The 20,657-nt window shown below is 33.8% G+C and overlaps 1 protein-coding gene across 4 annotated transcripts in view; it reads right to left on the bottom strand.

The window, feature by feature from the left end:
- LOC136350647 (neurotrimin-like) overlaps positions 1-12,350 on the bottom strand; it is a 118,673-nt gene extending 106,323 nt beyond the window's left edge. The window contains exon 1 of one of the 4 annotated variants that reach the window (XM_066302598.1): positions 12,119-12,350. In XM_066302598.1, coding sequence (XP_066158695.1) covers positions 12,119-12,215 — 97 coding nt within the window. In that variant the 5' untranslated portion in view covers positions 12,216-12,350. The remainder of the gene's footprint in view (positions 1-12,118) is intronic. The other 3 variants (XM_066302599.1, XM_066302596.1, XM_066302597.1) reach the window with 3 other exon arrangements.
- Positions 12,351-20,657: the final 8,307 nt, after the last annotated feature.

Here is a 20,657-nt window from a genome sequence, read left to right as displayed (position 1 = left end):
TCTAGAAGAATTAATTTTATGGAGTTAATCAATGGAGTTTACTGAATTTTAAACAGTAGATTTGAAAGTACTTTCTGCCTAAATAACATATTATCTTGACAAAAAGATTTACGCGTAAAAGAAAAGGTTTTAAATACACGCATGCTGAAAATCTAAAGTTATTAAGGATTTTTATTAGCAAAATTGTTTCTAACTGCATTACAGTTATGTAAGGGACATATGATATCTGCAATGTTTGTTAATGTAAGCCTAGGAATAGGAGGTATTTGTAAACAATCTTGAATTTGAAAAAAATTTACAGTATGAGGAAAAACAAGATTCAATTTTTTAAATAAAATTAATGTACTGTAGTTGTTTTTGGTGAGCCCCGATGAATCATTGTTCTTCAGTTCGTTCAATTTTCATTATTTTAAGGATGCCCAGATGACGTTTAAGTGAAAATAAAATGTGACGAGCTATAGGATTGCGTGAAGCTGCGTTACTGCAAATTATTATTGTCGATACTATGGGAACCACTCAGAATGTTATCTACCGCGTCTGTACCCGTTATCGAGACGCTGACAGTCAACGAGAGAGATATTTGAGTCGACCAAGGGTGACAACTTCTCGTATGGACCGTTATGTTCAATTAAAAGCTCGACAGTGACACTATAACTACAGCCCGGTTAATTAATCATCTATACGGGACTCATAATATAGCTGTTTCAAGACATATCATCTACAGGAGATTGAGAGAAGTTAATTTAGTCTCCAGAAGGTCTTGTTGATGCCAACCTCAAAACTGTGGGAAACGCGAGGCTCAACTAGCAAAGGTTCAAAAACATATGATATGAGAACCGGATTAATGGAGAAGTATTTTGTTTCGTAATGAGTTTTGATTCGATTTGTATCCAGATTCTCGAAGAGTGCGTGTTTAGAGAGTACCAGGTACACGAAGTCGAATTCAACGCACACAGGAAGTTCACAGCTACAGAGAAGGCATAGTCATTACGTGGGCAGGAATTTCACTTTGTTGTACACACTGCCAGAGTCACGAGAAATTTATTGAAAGAGAAAAATATTCGAGTTTTAGACTGGCTCGTGCAATATCTCGATCTCGATTCGATTGAGAAGGCTTGGAATATGCTTCAAAGAAAGGTTTCTAGAAACCAGAATGAGTTTCAAGACCAAAATCAGTTATTTCAAGATCACCAACAGGCCTGGAATGATATTAATTAGCAAGGTTTTCTAAGTATCGAAAGGCGTTGTAAATGCACGTGCAGGACACATTCCATATTAAACTTGAAGTTTCTATGCTTTTTTAAAGAGTTTTCAATAATTTCTTTTACTACAATTTATTTTTTATGTATCTTTAAATCGTTTTTGAGCTTCCCTGTAAATCGTTTTTTATGCAGATCCCTTAGTTTGGCATTAGACGTATAGAAATAAAAATAATTTCCATAAACAAGTTCAGGGCCCGGTTCAACTTAAAAAAATAACTTATTGACAAAATCTGGAATTTACCTTGTTTGTGAGCATGTGTGTAAGTAATAATGCGGTAATACTCGATTACATCCTTACGTCATAGTTTTGATAATAACATAAATCGTTTTTTCATCTCTAAAACAAAAATTTACCTGCATGTTCCCTCAAAAAGCCAAAAGGGAATGTTAGACACATTCCAAAGAGGCAATGATATAAAAATGTCAACATGCCATGGGGTTTTCCGTAGAGCAAAAATATAATACTTACATAAAAGCAAAAAATAACAATTAGAACTTCCCCACATAGGAAACCCGAAGGAGGCATTTTGATCAAAGGGAATTTTCCTTGGAATGCTAAGATAACCGCGGTACAAACGTTGTGATTTAATAAACAAAGAGATCGTTAGAAATTTTTAAAAGGTCGGAAAGAAATGTTCATAAGGCGGAAAGAAGTGCTCGTAAGGGTCGCCAGGAGAAGCGTGACAATCAGAGGAAATCGTGACATTATAAATATGTCCCCACAAAAAAGAAACGAAACCCAATTACCACTTTAAGGCTGTCTGTCATCTGTGGTTAGATTCGCTTCCCTCAACAAGAACGTACGATGCCGTTAAATTTGACAGTGAATTTCTGTCCTATATGGGGGTGAAATATTTAGTTCGGATTCATTGCTCCTGTCGATAGCCGCAGAGGGTTTTCTTGTCTAGGGGATGGTCATTGTGAAGGTTCAGTGGCACCAATCGCTTTTTTTTTTAACTTTGTTGCTGAACCCAATTATACTGAAAGTGTAGATATTGAATGACCTAGATAGGGATTACGTGCATGGTGAAAAATTTTTTCTACCTATAAAGAAATTGCGAGACAAGAAACTAAACACAGCAGGTGCGTCACTATCTTCCTAAGAATGGGGCAGATAATAAATCACGTCACACTACACCACTGACATGTAAGGGAAAAACATGGTAAAGCGCTCGGCAACCCCCTAATCAACGTATGGCAGGGTGCAAGCTATTACATTATTGCTAAATAATGCCTGTTTAGCCGAAATTAGGGTGACGATGAATGGCACAAGTGGCTTTTACTTACGGAGACACATTGAAAAATTATTGCCTTCGCTAGATGGGACGTAAAATCAAATTTTCCTTTAAATGGAATTGTATTCTCCAAGATATTAATTCTGCTAATGGCCTCGTTTCTCTTTTATGTACACGACAATAGCTTGAATATTTAACAGCGGTTGAAGAGCATTTTCTGTTTAATAATTAAAAGATTTTAAAGTTTTAACCACACTCAACGCAATTTAAAAAATAATGTTTACTACATAAGCCGTTACTACTTTCTTCATCATTTAATTCAGACATTCTAATATTCCGTTGAGTCAGCAGATCAACATATAGAGTGTCCAATATGAAAATGCTGTCTATGCTACACAGGGTTGGCCACTTTAGCGTATCTTCTTTATAGCTCACTTCCTACCAAGAAAAAGTCGTAAAGATAAACATAAGGGAAGGAGTGGAGATCGTGGCTAGATGGTGGTAAAAGTTACTAAGATCCAAATAATTTCCTTGGTGAAAAATGTGATTTTGGATTGCTATTTTTTATTTCATTTTGCGCGTCTATTTAGGTATTTACATACTAGTGAGGGCAACAGCTAATTCTGGCTTTGGAGTCAGCCCCTAGTCGTCTAATTAAATGAATTCTATATGTTTGAAGCAGTTCCTTCGTTTTTTTTTCACATCTTTTTGGAAATAAAACCGTTTATGTCTTATTATTACACATTATAGTTATATTGGCGAAACATCTAAACCCCCAAAACCCAAAAAATGAAAATTTCGTAGATGAAATATTTGCCAGCGTGATGTAATGAGAGAATTGAACTAAAGTTACCAGATCTGCAAAATCTGTATGCGTCTGCGGAATTAGAAACCCATATTGATATTAAAAATATACCTCTGAGCTCAACAGGACATTTAATACCCAAACTACAGCGTGGTGTACGCTAACCAAGCTATTAGACTGATTAATTTACTTTTGAGGACATATTTTACTTTTGCAGTTTACCATCCCCATATCATTCTCTTTCGCTAATCAGGCTTATTAGTCTGAAATAGGAATGCTGTAATAATTGAGGGGTTACAAACACAGCTGTTGTTTAACAGACTGGGAACGTGAGGTAAATCCTTCATTATCAGGGAAACTTTTCTATATATTGAGACATTACCGTTGGGGAAGTTTCTCTAATGAAATTGGCGGCGGCATTAGGAAGTTTTTTTGGGTCTGCAAATTAAACAAAAAGAAGATCAATTTAAAAAATGGGATCGAGGTAATTAGGAATCAGGTTACGTTGCTCCAGGTAAATTTTATCTTTAAGTTGGAAAAGTAAATAATTTTGAATGCGTGCGTCGGGCCCTCATCAAGAAGTTTCCCTGATTGGTCGTACGTGTTTTTGGCGAAGGTCAAAAATTCGAACAATTTCATTGAATTTGGCGGAAGTCGGCGGGAGCCTAATGCCCAGAGTTTTAACAAGTCGACAAGCGTTCAAACGGGATCAACGAGTAGAATGGCAAGTGAGACAGCCGAGCCCGGCCTAGGTGAACTTATCGGGAGAACTTTTCACATCGCAATTTTCCAGATCGCTGTTGGTATTATCTTTTATCCAGATGCGGATTTGCTACCTCCGTAATAATATATTGTCGATAGACTCGGGAAAAACTTTTAAATGAAAACGGGCAAAATCGTTAACTCAGTTGCTTATCTTCTCGGAATGACAAAGAGAAACTCACCGCCGACTACCTAATCCTCCCTAAAACGAAAATGAATTTCATAGGCCATAAATAGACAAGACAACTCCGACTTAGCGTTACGAGTTCGGCCCTGTCATATCCGTTTTACGGTTCATTGTAGACAATATTTCCAGCTTTTCCACATCAGGTGCCCGGAAAGATCCCTCAGGTGCCCCTCAACCGTCTCCACCTCATCATTTTATCAAATCACATTTTTGCCCCGCAAACTTATGAATTTTACAACTGTTTAATTTTTCTAGTCCCTGCTTTCACGATTTTAATAGCCTTTCCGTGATCCCTATAAAACATTCACCCCCTTAAGACTTCCAGCAGAACATTATCATCCACGGATTTATATCCTCCCTTAGCTCGCATCAGTCTTTAATTACATACCTATGTTGATTTCTTAGAGCTATATTACCCAAGTTCCAATGCATTTAAAAAGTTATGTGATTGGGGAGACACATGGGATCCTCAGGATTAAAGGAAGTTCTAAGTCTCTCGTCTTCTTTGTTGAAACTTGATTTTCGCAAACTAAACTCTTTCTAATTTTGGATCAGTTGATCTAGAAGTAGGAACGTAAATTGACATGTCTTCGGCATTATTGCGTTTTATTTAAAAACTAGTTAAGCTCTGAGGTTGGATAATCTCTCCTATGGCTGATGTTGGAGTTGCTATTTTTTTGTGCAAATATAACAAATAACTTCTAAAATTCATTCTGTTAAAACTCTTATACAAAAACATTTCTTTATCTTAAAATCAATTGCCAAATATGTTTTCTTCAACGACTATATATTCTGGTATCTCTAATGGATTTCGGTATCCTCGTGCTAAAACTTGAAATCGAAACACACTGTATATGTCCAGGATGATTAGATTTGAATTGTTTTGACGGGAAAACTCTATTTCTTGATCGGAAAAGGGAAAATCACCTTATATATCATAAGGTCAATTTTTGATAAATGTTTAATGAAAAAAACCTCAACCGTGTTTTTTATAAATTTAATTTTAGATAAAGCAAAATTTCCAGAATTATTAAGAGAAATTACAAGTTAATAAATGGGGTATTCTCTACATGGTGTTTTGTAACAACGTATAGAAAAATTAAGAGTATAATCCTGGATGCATTTCAAATGAAACTTTTGTGACGTGTACGGACAAATGTCTACAAATCCTTCGTTTTCACAATACAGGGTGTTAAAATATACCAAAAATTTTTTTTTTCTTTAATATTTCCAATATGGCTCAAATTGGATTCTTGAATTTTAGCATGCGAATGTGTAATAAAAAGATTCACATTTACATTTAATCAGTTTTTTTCCACACGACAGTGGCATACGCTTGCGATATCGTTACTATTCTATTTATACGCAAAATGTACGACGTTGCGTTTGCCGTTAAATAAAAATTGATTTTTTTTTGTTCTTTATTCCAATCAAAACCGAAAAAAATGCAGAAACACTTAGCAAGGTTTATTTATTTCCAAATCAATTAAAAAAACCTAATTGAATATTACGAGAACTATTGAAAAAAAAACTTGAATTAAAAAAATAAAAAGAAATCTTGCACTAATTATAAACTACCTACCACTTTCAACGGCAGTAAAAAATAATATATTATTTTTTATATCAATGAAAAATCTAATCCGTACCGTAATGTAAATATTCAAAGAAAACGTTTTTTCTTTTATATATTTTAACACCTTATGTTTTGAAAACGAAGCATTTGGGGGCATCTGTTTATCAGACATTTTCTACTTGAAATGCATCCAAGATTACATCCTTAAATTTTTTATACATAGTTAAGAAACGCTATGTATAGTAATAGTTCCTTTCAGAATGCTTTAACCAAAGTTTGACATAGGGGGATTTGAATTAATGGAATGAAAATGGAATGGCTTAAAAGGAAGGAGACCAAACAGAGAGTTATACTATAATTGGCTTAATTGAAGAATTGATTAATTTAAAATTTGATTTATTTTAAGGTGTTAAAAGTTAAAACATTTTCGGTGATAGAATCTTATAAGAAACTGATGATTTTCTGAAACTAGAGACTAGATTCGTAGAGGGGAATTAGAAGGACTGACCCTTGGTTTAAAAATTAGTTCGAATCAAAAAATTCATTCACACAAAGTTGGAACTGAATAACCTTTAAAACTAAAAAAGCAGCTTATTTTAGATTCCAAGATGATCCAGATGAAAAATGATAAGTACAAGAAGTGTTGGTCGAATAGTTGCGATGAGGAAGAGTCTGTCAATTAACCGTCTAGACAGAACAGAAAGTTAAAAAATATATAAAAAGAGAAAAAAAATCAAGAAGAATAGGGATAGTTGCTTGAAAAGAGTTCTAAAAGCAAGTTAACCTCTTGATGCTAGAATAGAAGATGAGAATGAAAAACAGTGAGATAATTAATTCCTACGGAGTAACTGGCAAGAGGGTTGACAAATTCGACATTTATCTAACTACGAGAAAATTGAGAAAGTTAGCGTCTTTTTTTCTTTAGATTTTAAAACGAATTTGTGGATCAAGATAGTGGAAAACATTTAATTTTTGCAAAGATTGACAATTTTCGTTAATAACTATAAAATTATTCCTTCTCAGGTTTATGCACGAGTATACATATCAAGAATATATTCGCCTGCTTATTTTAAAAAAGAAATTCGCTTTTAGAGCCAAAAAAAAGAGAAGTGATAGTTGCAGGTGATTGGACTATTCCCGGTGTTCAGGCATGGCATTTGGTATTCAAATTTCAATTTACAACGTTACTTTTTACGTGAGACAGAAAAGAAAATAGAGGATAAGCCTTTTGTCTTTATTTTATTGAAAAATATTACATTCCGACCAAGCAGAAATAACTGCTTTGCAAGTTTCAAATTTATTTCACTCAGCTTCCATTATTTGCTGGGTGTGTATATAAAAAGTCATAATCCAAATATGCCAAAGAGTAATTAATTTTTTTAAAATCCGGGTCGGAATTTACTTTTACGTTATAAACCATAAAAAGTTCTTCCGAATTAAGGGGAAATAAGCTTCCGAAATAATATTTCAGTCAGAATAAACACCTCGCATTCGTTTGTATGATTTCAACTTTTGTTTTTTTTTTTTTAATGATGTAAATACTATTTGAACTTTTTCGGAGCGCAACAACGAACCGCTGGATATACGCAGGTACAACAAATTGAAACTTTTAACACCGCATTAATGCAATGCGCTTAATAACACTATTGTTATCTCTTCCACTGTACAACAATTTAAAAATGCATTAAACATTGCAGAGGCAATTGAAATGGATTTGAATCAGGATCAGCAAGGGAAAACTCGCGGCAAAGCCAATTAAGGGCTAAAATACAAAGTTTGCATGGCTGTCACGTGATAATTCAAATTTAGTTCGGCGAAGCTTAAACAAACGTCAAAATCTAATCAAAAATAGCCGAGCAAAAGTTTTCGCATCGAGGAATAGGCAAATGCCATGAAATCATCCGCAGATATGCTCATTTGTTGCGCAGGAAAAAAAGGACCAAATGCACAATAATTGCAGAAGCAGATTTACGCTCAACTTAAATTTGCTTTCCATTTCCACAAAATTCAATTACTTTTAGTATTCGGGCTACAGCTCTATGTCCTTGATTGCATTAGTTTATGACGTGTGCGGAACACATTTTAATTCGTATATTTGTTATTTCCTTCGCTCTTTTGTCCTCTACGGCCTCTCCGAAGAGTTGCACCATCACAGGTATCTAAAAGAAATTACTGAAGGTTTTCCCCCTATGTGGAAACTTTTCTCTTGAGAAAATTTATTGTTGCCGAAATATATTCAGTTCCTCTTCCGATCTTTTAAAAGAAATTGAAATTCCCTAAAGGTTGACTATTGTAGATGTTAAGAAGTCAGCCCTCGCAAAAATAACTTCGTCCTAACTCAGGCCTAACTCTTTTAAATCGCCCCGAACAAGGAAATTTTATTTCCTACTTTCGAATCTTTCCTTTAAATAACTTGATATAGCATCTGTGTCTTTATGTCTGTCGCGTATCAAGGACATAAGTACTGATTGTCTCTGAAATTCTCGTGTTTCACGCATCAACTTAATCTAATAACAAATATCAATGATTTGGCCTCTGTGACCCCGGAGAATTCTTTATTTAATATTTTTGTAGGCAAACTAGCACAATCATCTAAAGCTATATACAAAGAAGTCGGCTTAAGCAGTATGTCATTTTACCGCAAATAAAAAAAAATAAAAATTACACTTTTACGTGATGCTTGAAAACCACTTATTCAGTATTACTTGAAATGGATTACAATATTTGCAAACGCTCCTTGACAATGCAATAAAAACCTTTTTCGTGGAAATTTGTGTGAAAGTTACTTTAGCAATCTACCGAGAACTATTGATCGTCCAAAATTATTACCAACTATTCTTTGTTCTTCAAGAAGCCTAAATTTTGGTGCTGGAGACTCCATGAGCTTCTAATCCGTCGATTAGAGCCTATAACAGCTTTTTGCAAACTTACAAGCTTCTCTGGAGGAAAATGAAGGAAAAATCCAAAGTTGGTAACCTTATTGATAACCTGAAACCTATGGCGCTTATTACATTTTCCAACCCTCGATACTACGGCAGTTACAGAGAAATCTAGCCCAGAAATTGCATTAAATAAATCGACCCGTCGAGCTCTATTTTGAGATGTTCGAAAAAGATATTCAAACTGCATTTCCATTATTTTTGAAAAAAAGCTCATCCTCCAAACACTAAATACAGGAACATAGCGAAACATTCAGTCAGCACGATGTAAGCAGGTCAAGGATGTCTTTCCCCACCTGGACATATCCAAGGCATCATGGCTGCTAACTGGGAGTCTGTAATACATCAGGGACGTAGTAGAAAGTTCCGAATTGCACCCCCAAAGGCCTAATCGCAGGACTTTAGCCCTTCGTTTGGCTACTACACTACTACTCCTACTTTCCAGTTTCTCCACCTCATCTGAATGATTTAAAATTCACATGTTTTAATATGTTCCAGGAATTATTCAAAAGAAGAAAAGTACCTACTTTTTTGACGTTTTTTTCGTGTTAACATTCAAAATTCAACAGAAGGTATTCAATAATAGAATGTGGCAAAAAAGAAGTTTACATACGTTTTCACTGAGATTTTTAATAATGCTATTATTTCAATTTGAAACTGCTGATATACTCACTAGCAGTTCCATATTAACGAAAATAAATGCAAATTTGCTCTCAAAATCGCAGAAATTGGTACGGAAGTTTGATCAAAATTAATTTCCATTAACGTTTGAATTCCTCTAATTCTGATTCAAAAAATATATTAACTGAGACTCGTGATCAACTCTATAAATTTGCATAAACGGGATTTTTAAGCTTCTTAACTTTCCGGAGTTGAACACCACTTTGGTAATTTATTTTGTGATTTTGGAAATGACTTTAAAAAAAGATTATGGAAACTGTATTTCCACGGTATATAAAACTCAACCCAAATCAATGAATTGCAGTTAAAAACTGTTCTCCAAGCATATGAAAACTTTCTCAAAAATGTTTAAAACCACCTTTAGTTTCAGAAGTGCATGAGTTTTGTTCTGCGATTTATTTTGCGACTTACAAAATGCCTTTGGGAAAACTGCTGGATAATTAAATTCCACGCCTTCTAGCCACTAGCTGAGAATTCCAGAGTTGATATAGATTTCAGAAAAACCTATCCTGATAAATATAAGATATTTGCTGAAATTTTTCAAAGGAAGGAAGACGCAGCCGTTATGGTATTTAGAAAAAATTTCCTGACAATATTTATGGAACCTGTGAAACTATCCGAGTCAAAGAAAAATATCAATCGAATCTTCTTGATGAGCTCCATAAGCCTGCTTAAATGTAGTTTTGAAAACTTCTTAACTTTCTGAGGTACAGGGCGAGTTCGTTCATTAATTTATTTTGCGATTTTGGAAGTGAGTTTACAACTCAGTGTAGGAAAAGTTTATGTAAACTAAATTTATGATGTTCTAGAATTTCACAAGTATTCGAATGCTGATGTAAGATCCAATTAATTGATTAGAGTCAAATATTAAAAGAAATTGTCTGAAAACTGGGTAGAACTCTTTAAATTTCTGAAATATATGGGAAATTTCATATTATATACTTAAATTTCATAAACAACTCGTAAAAAGCTCTAATTGTCCTACAAATAACCAAACGTAGGGAAGCTAGTTACTTTTTTTGATATTTTGATCTCAATATTTGACCGTGACACCTGTGGAGTATTGGGTCTCAAGGAACTCTATAAAAAAACTTTTATAAATGAAGTTTTGCAAATTCTTTCACTTTTCGAGAAACTAGATAACTTTGAATTTATGTTGCGATTTGGATAGTCCATTTAGGATAAAAGTTGCATTGGCAGAACTTCTAGAAACAAAGAATTATTAAATTTGAATTAGTTGATTGAAGTAAATAACACCTAAATTTTAAGAATTTGTCGAAAAATATTTAAAATCTTTTACTTTTCCGAGCGGTCTAATTTTCTGACGTTTTTCAATTTTTTACATTTCACCATTGATATCTCTAGGATATGTGAAATAATCTCTATAAAAATATACATCTAATGAATCATCTCGATGAAGTCAATAAATTTTCATTTAAAATTTCTTAACTTTCAGACATACAGGACAAGTTTATATACTTTTTTGCGACTTTAAAAATGTATTTAGAAGTTGATGGAAACAGCATTTGCAAAATTTCAAAAACTCAGCAGGGACTTTACGGTTAATATAAGACATATTAAATAAAGTTAACAAAGTTTTTTGAGTTTTGAAACTCCTTTAGGTTCCGAGATGCAGAGACTTTTTGTTAATTTATTTTGAAGTTTCAAAAATGCCTTTTGAAAAAAATCCCTGGAAACCGCATTTCCAATCTTCCTGGCCACCACTAAGTCCCAGAGATGCTATTGAATTGAAATCGTCACAAATTGGAAATTACTGACACTGGCTGATTGATCCACATTTTTCAAATCATGAAACATGTATGAAATTGTTTTTATATAGAGTTCCTAGTCCTCAGTTGAGCTACAATTTAAAAACCGGCTAATCTGCTGATTAATCACGACTTTTTCTCTAAAAGCTTTTTCATTCTAGCGAGGTTGGAGTACATACATGTGTATTTAAGTGAATGTTTGGTGTTTTAAAGGATGTTTTAATCTTTCTATACATATAAATACAATTATTTTCATAAAAATATTAGCGCCTAAAGGCTTATTAATGAATTATTATTACATCTGTAATGCGCTAAAATTTGAACATGAATTAATAGGTACTCGATGCAAATTATAATAATTTAACAATGCAGTGATAAATTTCTACCTGTGGCCTTAATTACATAATGTTATTATAGTTCTCTGTTATGAAATATTACTGTGGTGTTGTTCTGATTATTAGTGGTCCTGAATCACTGGCAATGTAAAATTTGTACGTGCTCAAAGCTTTTGAGCAGATTATCTCTCTATTATGTGCTCCATTAATTTCAGGTATAAATCGCCCTATTAAGTCAAATTTTTTAAGAAACAACTTTGGTTTTGCATAATCTTTGGACTTTATAATTATTTGTATAACATTGAGATGCAGCATCTCTATAAATAATTAATATATAATTTTGTATATTTATACGTTACGTTTTCGGAGACGAGCCTGAGCGAAAGTAAACACCATAACATTAAGCAGATGTTGATAACCTATGCAGATAAATTTGACCTAAAATATATTTTAAACTTGTTTGTTCATATTTGGAGAAAGAAAATTGTACCCTGGAAAAAATTGGTCAGCTACGCCAAGTTGACTCATAATGTAGTAATGACCAGAAAATTTCTCACAAAACACACTCACCATTTGCAGGAGAACCTCCTGAAGAAGTGGCAGCACGAACTTTGATAAAGAACAACCCGAAGAGTCCGAAAAAAATCACGTACACTTGTCCTATCATGTTTGCGAAAAATTGGTAAAATCCACAAAAATAATGAAGCGCGTGTTTTTGGCTCTAAAATTCAAAGAGGCACTAGTCTCTATACCGATGGCGCGAAGAATACTACGGAGAGCGTTTAATATTTTCCAGATAAAGCGGAGTACATGCGCCTTCTTCTGTCCCCTGCCAATGAAAGGCCGACCGCGTTGTTCATAAACCAATGGGAAAATGAAAAGATGGTACATGGGAGGGACCCCGATATGTAAGATATGTAATTAACATTGTAAAATACAGGTAAGACTTTAGTATGGCTTACCGAAGTTCATTTCTTTAAACTTTCGTACCGACAAACCTAGTTTACTTTCTTTCAAACAGCTTTAGAATCAAGCACTTTATGGTTAACTATGTCTATAACCTGCTTGCACACTTTTACAAACATCTGCTCGAAATTATAAAAGAATTTTCTTTGTCATAAACCGAAACGCAAACTTCAAAAAGAAAAAGCCCTTAAAAGTAATATAGAATTCTAGAAAAAAATACCTTCGTGGGATAGAATATTGCAGGATGGAAAATCATTTGGCAGAATTCTCAAGAGAGAAAACTAATTTAACGCAGGTCAGTTGAATTTCAACTTTGAGTATTCTATGTTTGAACCAACCTGCAGAAAATGTTCTAAACAACAGAGCATTTCTAGAAACATAATTTTTCGTATTATTTTTGACTATATCTTTGCCTTTGCGTCCAGAAAGGGCATTGTTTCCATCTAATTAAAAAAAAACAATTACCATTGTCTATATATGATAGCTTTGCTATGGACGAATTTTATGTGATGGAAAGTTACTTTGCAGAATTTTTAAGAAAAATAACTAATTTAAGGTAATTTAACTGAAATTTAAATTTTAGTAGTCCATTTTCCAACCAACCTCCAGGAAATATTCTAAACAACACAGCAAATCTAGAAACAGACTTTTTCGTGATATTATCAATTTTACCTTCGCCTTTGTGTACAGAAAAAGTATCCTCCTCATCTAATTGAACAAACCAATTATGATTTTAAAGGGAACGATGATAAAAGGATTGTTAAGAATTCCACACGTTTCATGTAAAACTACCCCCACAGACAGAGAACATAAATTCCTCTAAAAAGCTCGAAAATCTACGTGTGCCCGTCGTAATAGAGCTTGAAAGGCAACAAAACATTTCACAATCTCTCAGATAGAGGGTCAAAAAGCAGACGGAAATTAAAATATACGCGACCATTTCTGTTAAGGCTGGTCTGTGAAACGAAATGGCAAAACTTTTAGAGAAAGGACAATAATTTAGTTAGCAAAAGAACAGGGTCAGGAGACGGAATGCGACAACTTCACTGATACTCTTAAATAGGTTTTTAGTCAACGCCCTTTGATATAGCAGAAAGTTTCGTTCAGAAAAAGTGACAACAATGAAGTCCATTAATTCCCTCAAACACGGTAATGTAGGTAAATATTCTCCTAGCTGGTGGCGTCTTATAACGGCCTGATACAAGGCGTAAACAGAACACTAAAGGTTTGTGTGTCTTTTGGCTTCTAAATTGCACCTGTACCTTAACGACTCTTCTGGCCTTATAAGTGGCAATCTAATTATTTTTAAAATATTCCGTAGCATGTCCTAGGATTTTGCTTAAACCTTATCTTGTTTGGATCATCGATGGATATAAATATTCCTACTAGAAGATGTATTTAAGAACATTTGCTCATACATATAAAGCCATTACAAATTTTGCATTAGCATTCACAAGTGAAGTTGCCTATATAAGGGAAATATGTGTAGCGAGAATGTACTTCTCACAGGACCGTCTATTTCGACTACGCTCTCAAAAACCTCAGTCATCCTCAAAAAGTGACTGAATAAAGTTTTTCTAATATTAATACTAGGGTTAGGGGGCTAGAACTAATTGAAACTTGCTTGCACTTGATTTGTTTTATGCTACATGTTTATAAGCTCCAAACATGTGTTTAGGGATAGAGCGAAGTCCGGCCCTGCAACGACGGCAGTGACTCCCCAGGGAGTGTTGGATGATCTGCCAACACGCGTCACGTCTCAAATATACGCAGTTCACAGACATGTCAACTCTTATTTTACACACACTAGTCTATCTCAACGAATAGACAACGAGGACATTTATTTTGCCAAAGTCATTAACAAACCTTGAATAGTCCTGATCAAACTTTCTAGTTTCAGTTTAAATAAGCCTACAAGACAGCTGTAAATAAAAAAATAAAATTTGTCCAGTGCAGGCCTGGCATATTCTCCTCTGGGCGTCTTTATAACTTGAACTTTCTTGTTACCCAGCAAATTACCTAACGACGTATCAACACAGGACTATGTTCTAATTGATTTTAAGATCGATTCGTCAACTTGAATCCCAAATGGTTCGTTAGCGAAAACAGGATATCAACGTTTAAAAAGGTTCCTGGTCTTTTCTTTGCAGTGCCTAGATTTTGTTATACATTTACCAGTTCGATTTTGCAGTTATTACTAATCTTGAAGGCATATTTGATGCTCAAAATCTACAGAGTGGCGTTGTTTTGAGATATAAAACATCTGCAAAAATAAATGATACTTCAAAATAATGTTAATTCTTTAGATTTGCTGCCCACCTGTGATGGTTTGACATTTTCAAATATTGAAAATTTGAAAAAACTCTTGTCAACGCCAATGAGGGTTTTAGCCCTCAGAGTAGTTATTTTTATTTTTCCCCTTTTTAATCTCATCTTATACAAGACTCTTCGCTTACCACTATCTGACGAGCATCAAACAGCACGAAACCGGTAATGGCCTTGCCAGAAATTTTTTACCCACTGACGCAATATGCAATGTTCCTTAATATAGAAGTGTAATATCTCGTGATTATGATTGGGATCAGTGGAATTTCCCTGATTTCATAAAAGATCGTGTCCCAGGGAACAGTGTAAACTCCGAATATCTTTTCTATTGCATGTTAAAAAAAACAACGCTAAAACAAGTCAGCTTTGACAAAAGGAGGGAATTATTTGGTGAATAATTTTTTTTTCGAAATGACAACCCTCTACCCCTGGAAATCACCTCTTTGAAACTTTCAAATTAGAAGGATTGTATCATATCTCGTTTAGAAAGTAATTTTATTCTCCACAAGGTCAAATTATCATTTTTTAGTTTTGTACGTGGATCTTATAGAAATTAAACAAATACCAAATAACTTGATTTTTAAAGTCAAGTCAGTTCGGAATAAAAATTTAAATCCAAAACATTTACACATTACTTTAAGTTTTCTGAAAAGAATAAAAATATGTGGCTTCAACTCAATTCAGGGAGCTCTAAAAAAAAGTTTTGTGAAAATCACTTATTCAAAAACTTATTAAAAAAAATAACAAAAAATACCAAAAAACTGAAATGGGAGTAAAGTGTGCTCCGGACTAAAACGGATTCTATAGGATAAAAATCGTTTCTCATAAATCCCGCAAATATTCTTTAAGGTGTCTCCAGATAATGGCATGTCCAAAAGAATTGGAACACTGATGCGATGCAAGAAAATGACCCTCGGGGGTAAAATTCGTAAATTACTGCAAAGTCTTTATACTGAAACGTTAATTTATAGATCGAAAAGTTCTATTGAGTACTGGATCAATAAGCAAAAAAAATTATTGGTTTTCCTCTTTTGCAAACGTCAAACTTTCCCTTTCACTCAATCCACAAATGACGAAAGACAATTCTCGCATAATCCCCTAAAATCGCATATTAGGGGTGGCAAATTTCATAGTCTGAACAAAAAACTTTTTAACAAGAATCACGAATCTAACTACTCAATTTGGGAAAGTATTTAAAACTTAATAATTTTTCGGAATGGGAAGAGCGCTGTTCAGGAAGGTCGATTCTAAATTGGTTGTATGATAAACTTTGAACCTGAATTCAGCCTGTCCTGAGGGCAGTTTTCAAGTTTTCAGTAATCTTTCCGTATATCTGAATTTTAAGTATCGCCCAGAAGCGCTCAATTTGTATTAAAAACGAGCCTGATAAGGCTTATGCTCGACTTGTGCTTTAAGTTACAAGCACGTTTCTTAAGAACGATGAATTGGTGTCAAAATTCTTCCAACCACAATTTACCTCTCAATCCTTAACACAAACATCCCATTAAAAAATATATGTAATTTTCTTATTTCTGGTAAATTTAGGCCGACCACCTAGATATCTTGTAAATTAGAGTTTAAAGCCGTAACTGTTGATAGTTTAAAGATCAAATATCTGTCGTTCATATATAAATAGTGTTTTAGTTAATTGAAGGAACGAGCTTCGAAGAGCATCATCGGTAATGCAGGCGATATTTTAATTTAAAAGCAGATATTTTGGGCTTTAGCAAAGATATTCCCCGTGTAAACACCATTTTACAATTTAAAAAAACTCCATCAAAAACTTTACTGAAACATCCTCAAGGTTTCTCTTCTTTTAATCAAGAACCTTTATAGACGACTCTGACTTGTCAATAATTTGTTATAGCCAGTTAGCTCTTGGAGGGAGTATATCCCCAATTGAAGTAGATTTATAGTGATGAAATCCTGGACAAAATTAAACTTCTTTGCCTTTTTTCGTGTCATTACTTTCTCTGGCCTTATATTTAAGGGAGTTCAAGTTTTTGCTCAAACGGTGAGAAAAGTTATGGCTATTCCCTTCCAATCGTGACATTCTCCGCTTAATAAAACATTGTTTATTTTTTCGTCTCTGGGGCAAATACAATAAACAATAAGTCCCGAAGGAATTAGATAAACGTGTCAGACAAGATATAAGGATCCTTTCATTCTTTTCAGAGTTAAAAGATGTGGCCTGGCCACAGCTGTCGCCTTATAAGATCAAACTTTGACTTTTCTAAATCAGCTACACATGTATGGGGCCCGACGACGACCCGAATTTCATATTGGAAGACCGAAAGATTAAGGGTCTCAATATGGTTTTGCGTATTATATATTAGATGGCTCTATTTAGGTATCCAAAAAAATCGGAAGAAAATAAGATTTAAGTCCGAATAGCACGCCCCTGGTTTCTTCCAGGTCGGCTATAGTGCATTCATCATTTTAAATTAAGCATTTTAATTAAGATTTATATGGAATCCACGAACAATTTCAATTAAAGGAATATAAAAACTTGATTTATTTCCATTTTTATACGAACGCGTGTTTACAAACAGCAAAGAGAAAAGAGCTTTCGGCAAGTAAATTAGATCTCAAAATTTCACATAACCCCAACCTGACTCTATATGACCTTCATTAGCCTAGATTAATTCAATTATGAGTAGCATCCTGAGCAAAATGAAGTCAACATAGGAATATAGTGGAATAATGTGACAATGCATAAGATCAGATATCTCTCCGGAACCGGAAGTACCGTCGAGGTCAGGTTAAGTCGCTAATCGGGTAGTTCATTATCTAATGCGTCCGGTTGATAAACACGCCAGGCGGGAGTTTTACCCCGTTTTCACCCCTTGTCAACCGATATTAGATAACCCCATTAATATAAATTAGCCAACCGGTGGTGAAATCCCGGTTTTAACTTTAGACGCCGCTACCTTGCTGTCCATTCATCCCATCATTTTTTCTACCTTTCGCCCTTTTGTTTTTCCTATGGGCTAATCTAATTTTAGTCGGATGCCGGATGCCCATGGCGAAGCATCGTAAACGCCTCTATTGTTCGTGATGATGTGCCATAGCTAAGAGATAATAGCACATGACGTTTACCACCAGTGCCGGGGATTTACCCATATAAAATGTAGTTCATGTTCCAGCAAAACTTGCTTCTTCATCTCTTCAATGCCTTCGACCCTGTTTAACCCAATGCAATAAAACTAAACTAGTGCCAAACAAAACGCATCAAGCGAGTATTTTAGGACCAAATTTGAAATTCTTACTCACTAAATGGTCCCAAAGATTTGTTCCAGATATAGATGTGTTCCTGAAGGAATTTACAGGAATACTCAAATAATTCCAATGGCAATCAACGAGATAGACCTAGTCAAATGAATACTAATATTAGAGATTCTTAATGAATAGCATCGGTTTCGGTATGGGTCTCATACACCAAACTAAGACCGACGTCGAAATTAAGATTGTCTCGGACCCAACCTTAAAGTAGAAAATACAGTTTAATGCAAGACCGAAACCGAAATTACTCTTGTGATTTCGCACTGCGCTATTTCGAATTAATTAATATTATATAGGGTACCCCATATTAAACTATGCACTTTAAAAATCAATTAAGAACTTTCTAATCAAAGCAAGAAAATCTTTTATTGGAGTAATATACTATAATTAATTCCATAGAATTTTTCATTAAATTAGATAATTATTCAGTTTTAAAAAATCATGTTTTCTAATTGCCCTCCATCAACTTAAACGCAATTTTGAATTTTACATTAAAAATTTTGCATCACCAGATGAAGTAAATTTCAATCAATTTTTGCAGTTTTAACTGAAAAATCGTTCGTTTACCTCCAAAATTGTTCCTATATCAGCCCAAACAACGACTTTTGAACTGTGGAGATTTTTGGTAAACATTTCGCGAGAATTTTCAGGCTAATCACGAACAAACAAGTACAAAATTTTAAAAAATGTTACAGACTACTCATTTTGATAATTAATTTAAATCTGAAAAAAAAAGGATTAATTTTTCTTACAGAGATTAAGATCAAGATGAAGATTTGCTTTACTGGGAAATGCAAAATTTTGAACTTAAAATTTTAAATTGCATTGAAGTGGAAGGAGGACATTTAGAAACCATTATTTTTAATAATTGTATTGCAATATATTTGTAGAGAATAAATGAAGTAGTTATCCAAATTAATAATAAATCCCATAGAATTAATTATAAATTAATTCAATACGATTTTTAAGTACATAATTTAATATGGAGAACCTTGTATATGCCATAAATATCAAATATTTTAAGGAAAGTGTGTTCAGAATTAGAAAATATTTCTATGACTTCTTGCTCACAAATATCACAAAATTTTTAACAGTGGCACCATATTTCACTATAAAAAATTTTATGGAAAAATTGTAAATAAAAATTTTATACCGCCAATGAAATACCACCAAACTCTCCAATACTTTTCCGAAATTCTTCTATATCACCGATATATATTTTCCTAAATACAAATTTCATTGTGCAGGACGGCTCGCCTTCAATGTGGGATTTTTTTATTTTATAATTAATAATCCTTTGAAATCGGAATACTAAGGATAAAAAAAAGATGTGGTGCTGTTTCTGAGATACCATTAAATTGTTTTAAATTATTTACCAATATTTCTTATAACGTCACTATATTTCATTACAAATTTAAAGAGCGTAGCTAACCTTTCTTCCAATTTAAGAATTTTCATTTCACAGTCATTGGAAACTCCAAAATATTTAATTCAGACAAAATAAATCAGAGGTGGGTGCAACACTAATGAAATCATAGAAAGCCGTAAAAGTCATATATTAAGAGAAAAAATCAAACTGCGATGTGAACTAATGGCAAGACATGATTAGAAAGAGAACCTCTGCAGGGTATGTTAAGTGTGATTTTCTTTTTAAGGAATAATTAACCACTTCAAAAAAGCCTTATTGAACTAAAGACACTATAAAAAAAGATGTAGAATAATAGAGATATGATTTTTTAAATTTATTTATTGAACAATTTATTAATTAACATTTTTAATAATCCGTTTAAAATCGTCTTGTTGCTGAATCTGTTCTAAGTTTCGCACGAGATAGCCAGCAATCCACGTAAGTCGCAAAACTGTGTTTCCGTTAGTGTATACCATATTCTTCATAAGGCCATTTAAATAAAAATCGAAGGGTGTCGCATTGGGTAACTGAGAAGATCATAGAATCCATCACGACCAATCCATTGATTTTACATCACTCAAAGACTGGCGTACTAAACGATTTAAGTTAGGGGGTATGCCATCTTGTGAAAACCACCTTTGTCGAACCACCTCATTTAAAAGAATTTGTTCTACGAAATGTTACAAAGGATTTTGCTAAAAGAAATGAATAATCGTATCTGGTTAATCGATTTGGCAGCACAAAAGGGCCAATAACTTGTCCATTCACCAGTCTGGACGGAACGTTTATTATGGATGACCGATGAATGTGCATTATCGACCGCCCAGGTATGAATATTATGAGAGTTGTTTATGCCATTGCGTGTAAACACTGCTTCCTCGTTAGCTAATTCATAAGTGGAAAAGTTTAGAACTTCATTACTTTCTTAAAAACTATCCACCAAATCCCAGTTGCAGGAGATACCTTTCAAGATTTAGAGCTTGCACTTTTTGTGAATGAAAAAGATACAATCGATTCTTACGGAGTGTTCTTAAAACAACATGATTGGAGATATTTATTCGGCAATCAGCAACCTTAAAATTAAAATCTCTCCTTGATAAAGATGGTACGTTTCATCAAAAGATCATG

The sequence above is a fragment of the Euwallacea fornicatus genome, chromosome 3 (genome assembly GCF_040115645.1).
Source record: "Euwallacea fornicatus isolate EFF26 chromosome 3, ASM4011564v1, whole genome shotgun sequence".
Classification (NCBI taxonomy): Eukaryota; Metazoa; Arthropoda; class Insecta; order Coleoptera; family Curculionidae; genus Euwallacea; species Euwallacea fornicatus.
Note: the sequence above shows the minus strand (reverse complement) of the source record. Positions and strands in the feature narration are given on the sequence as shown.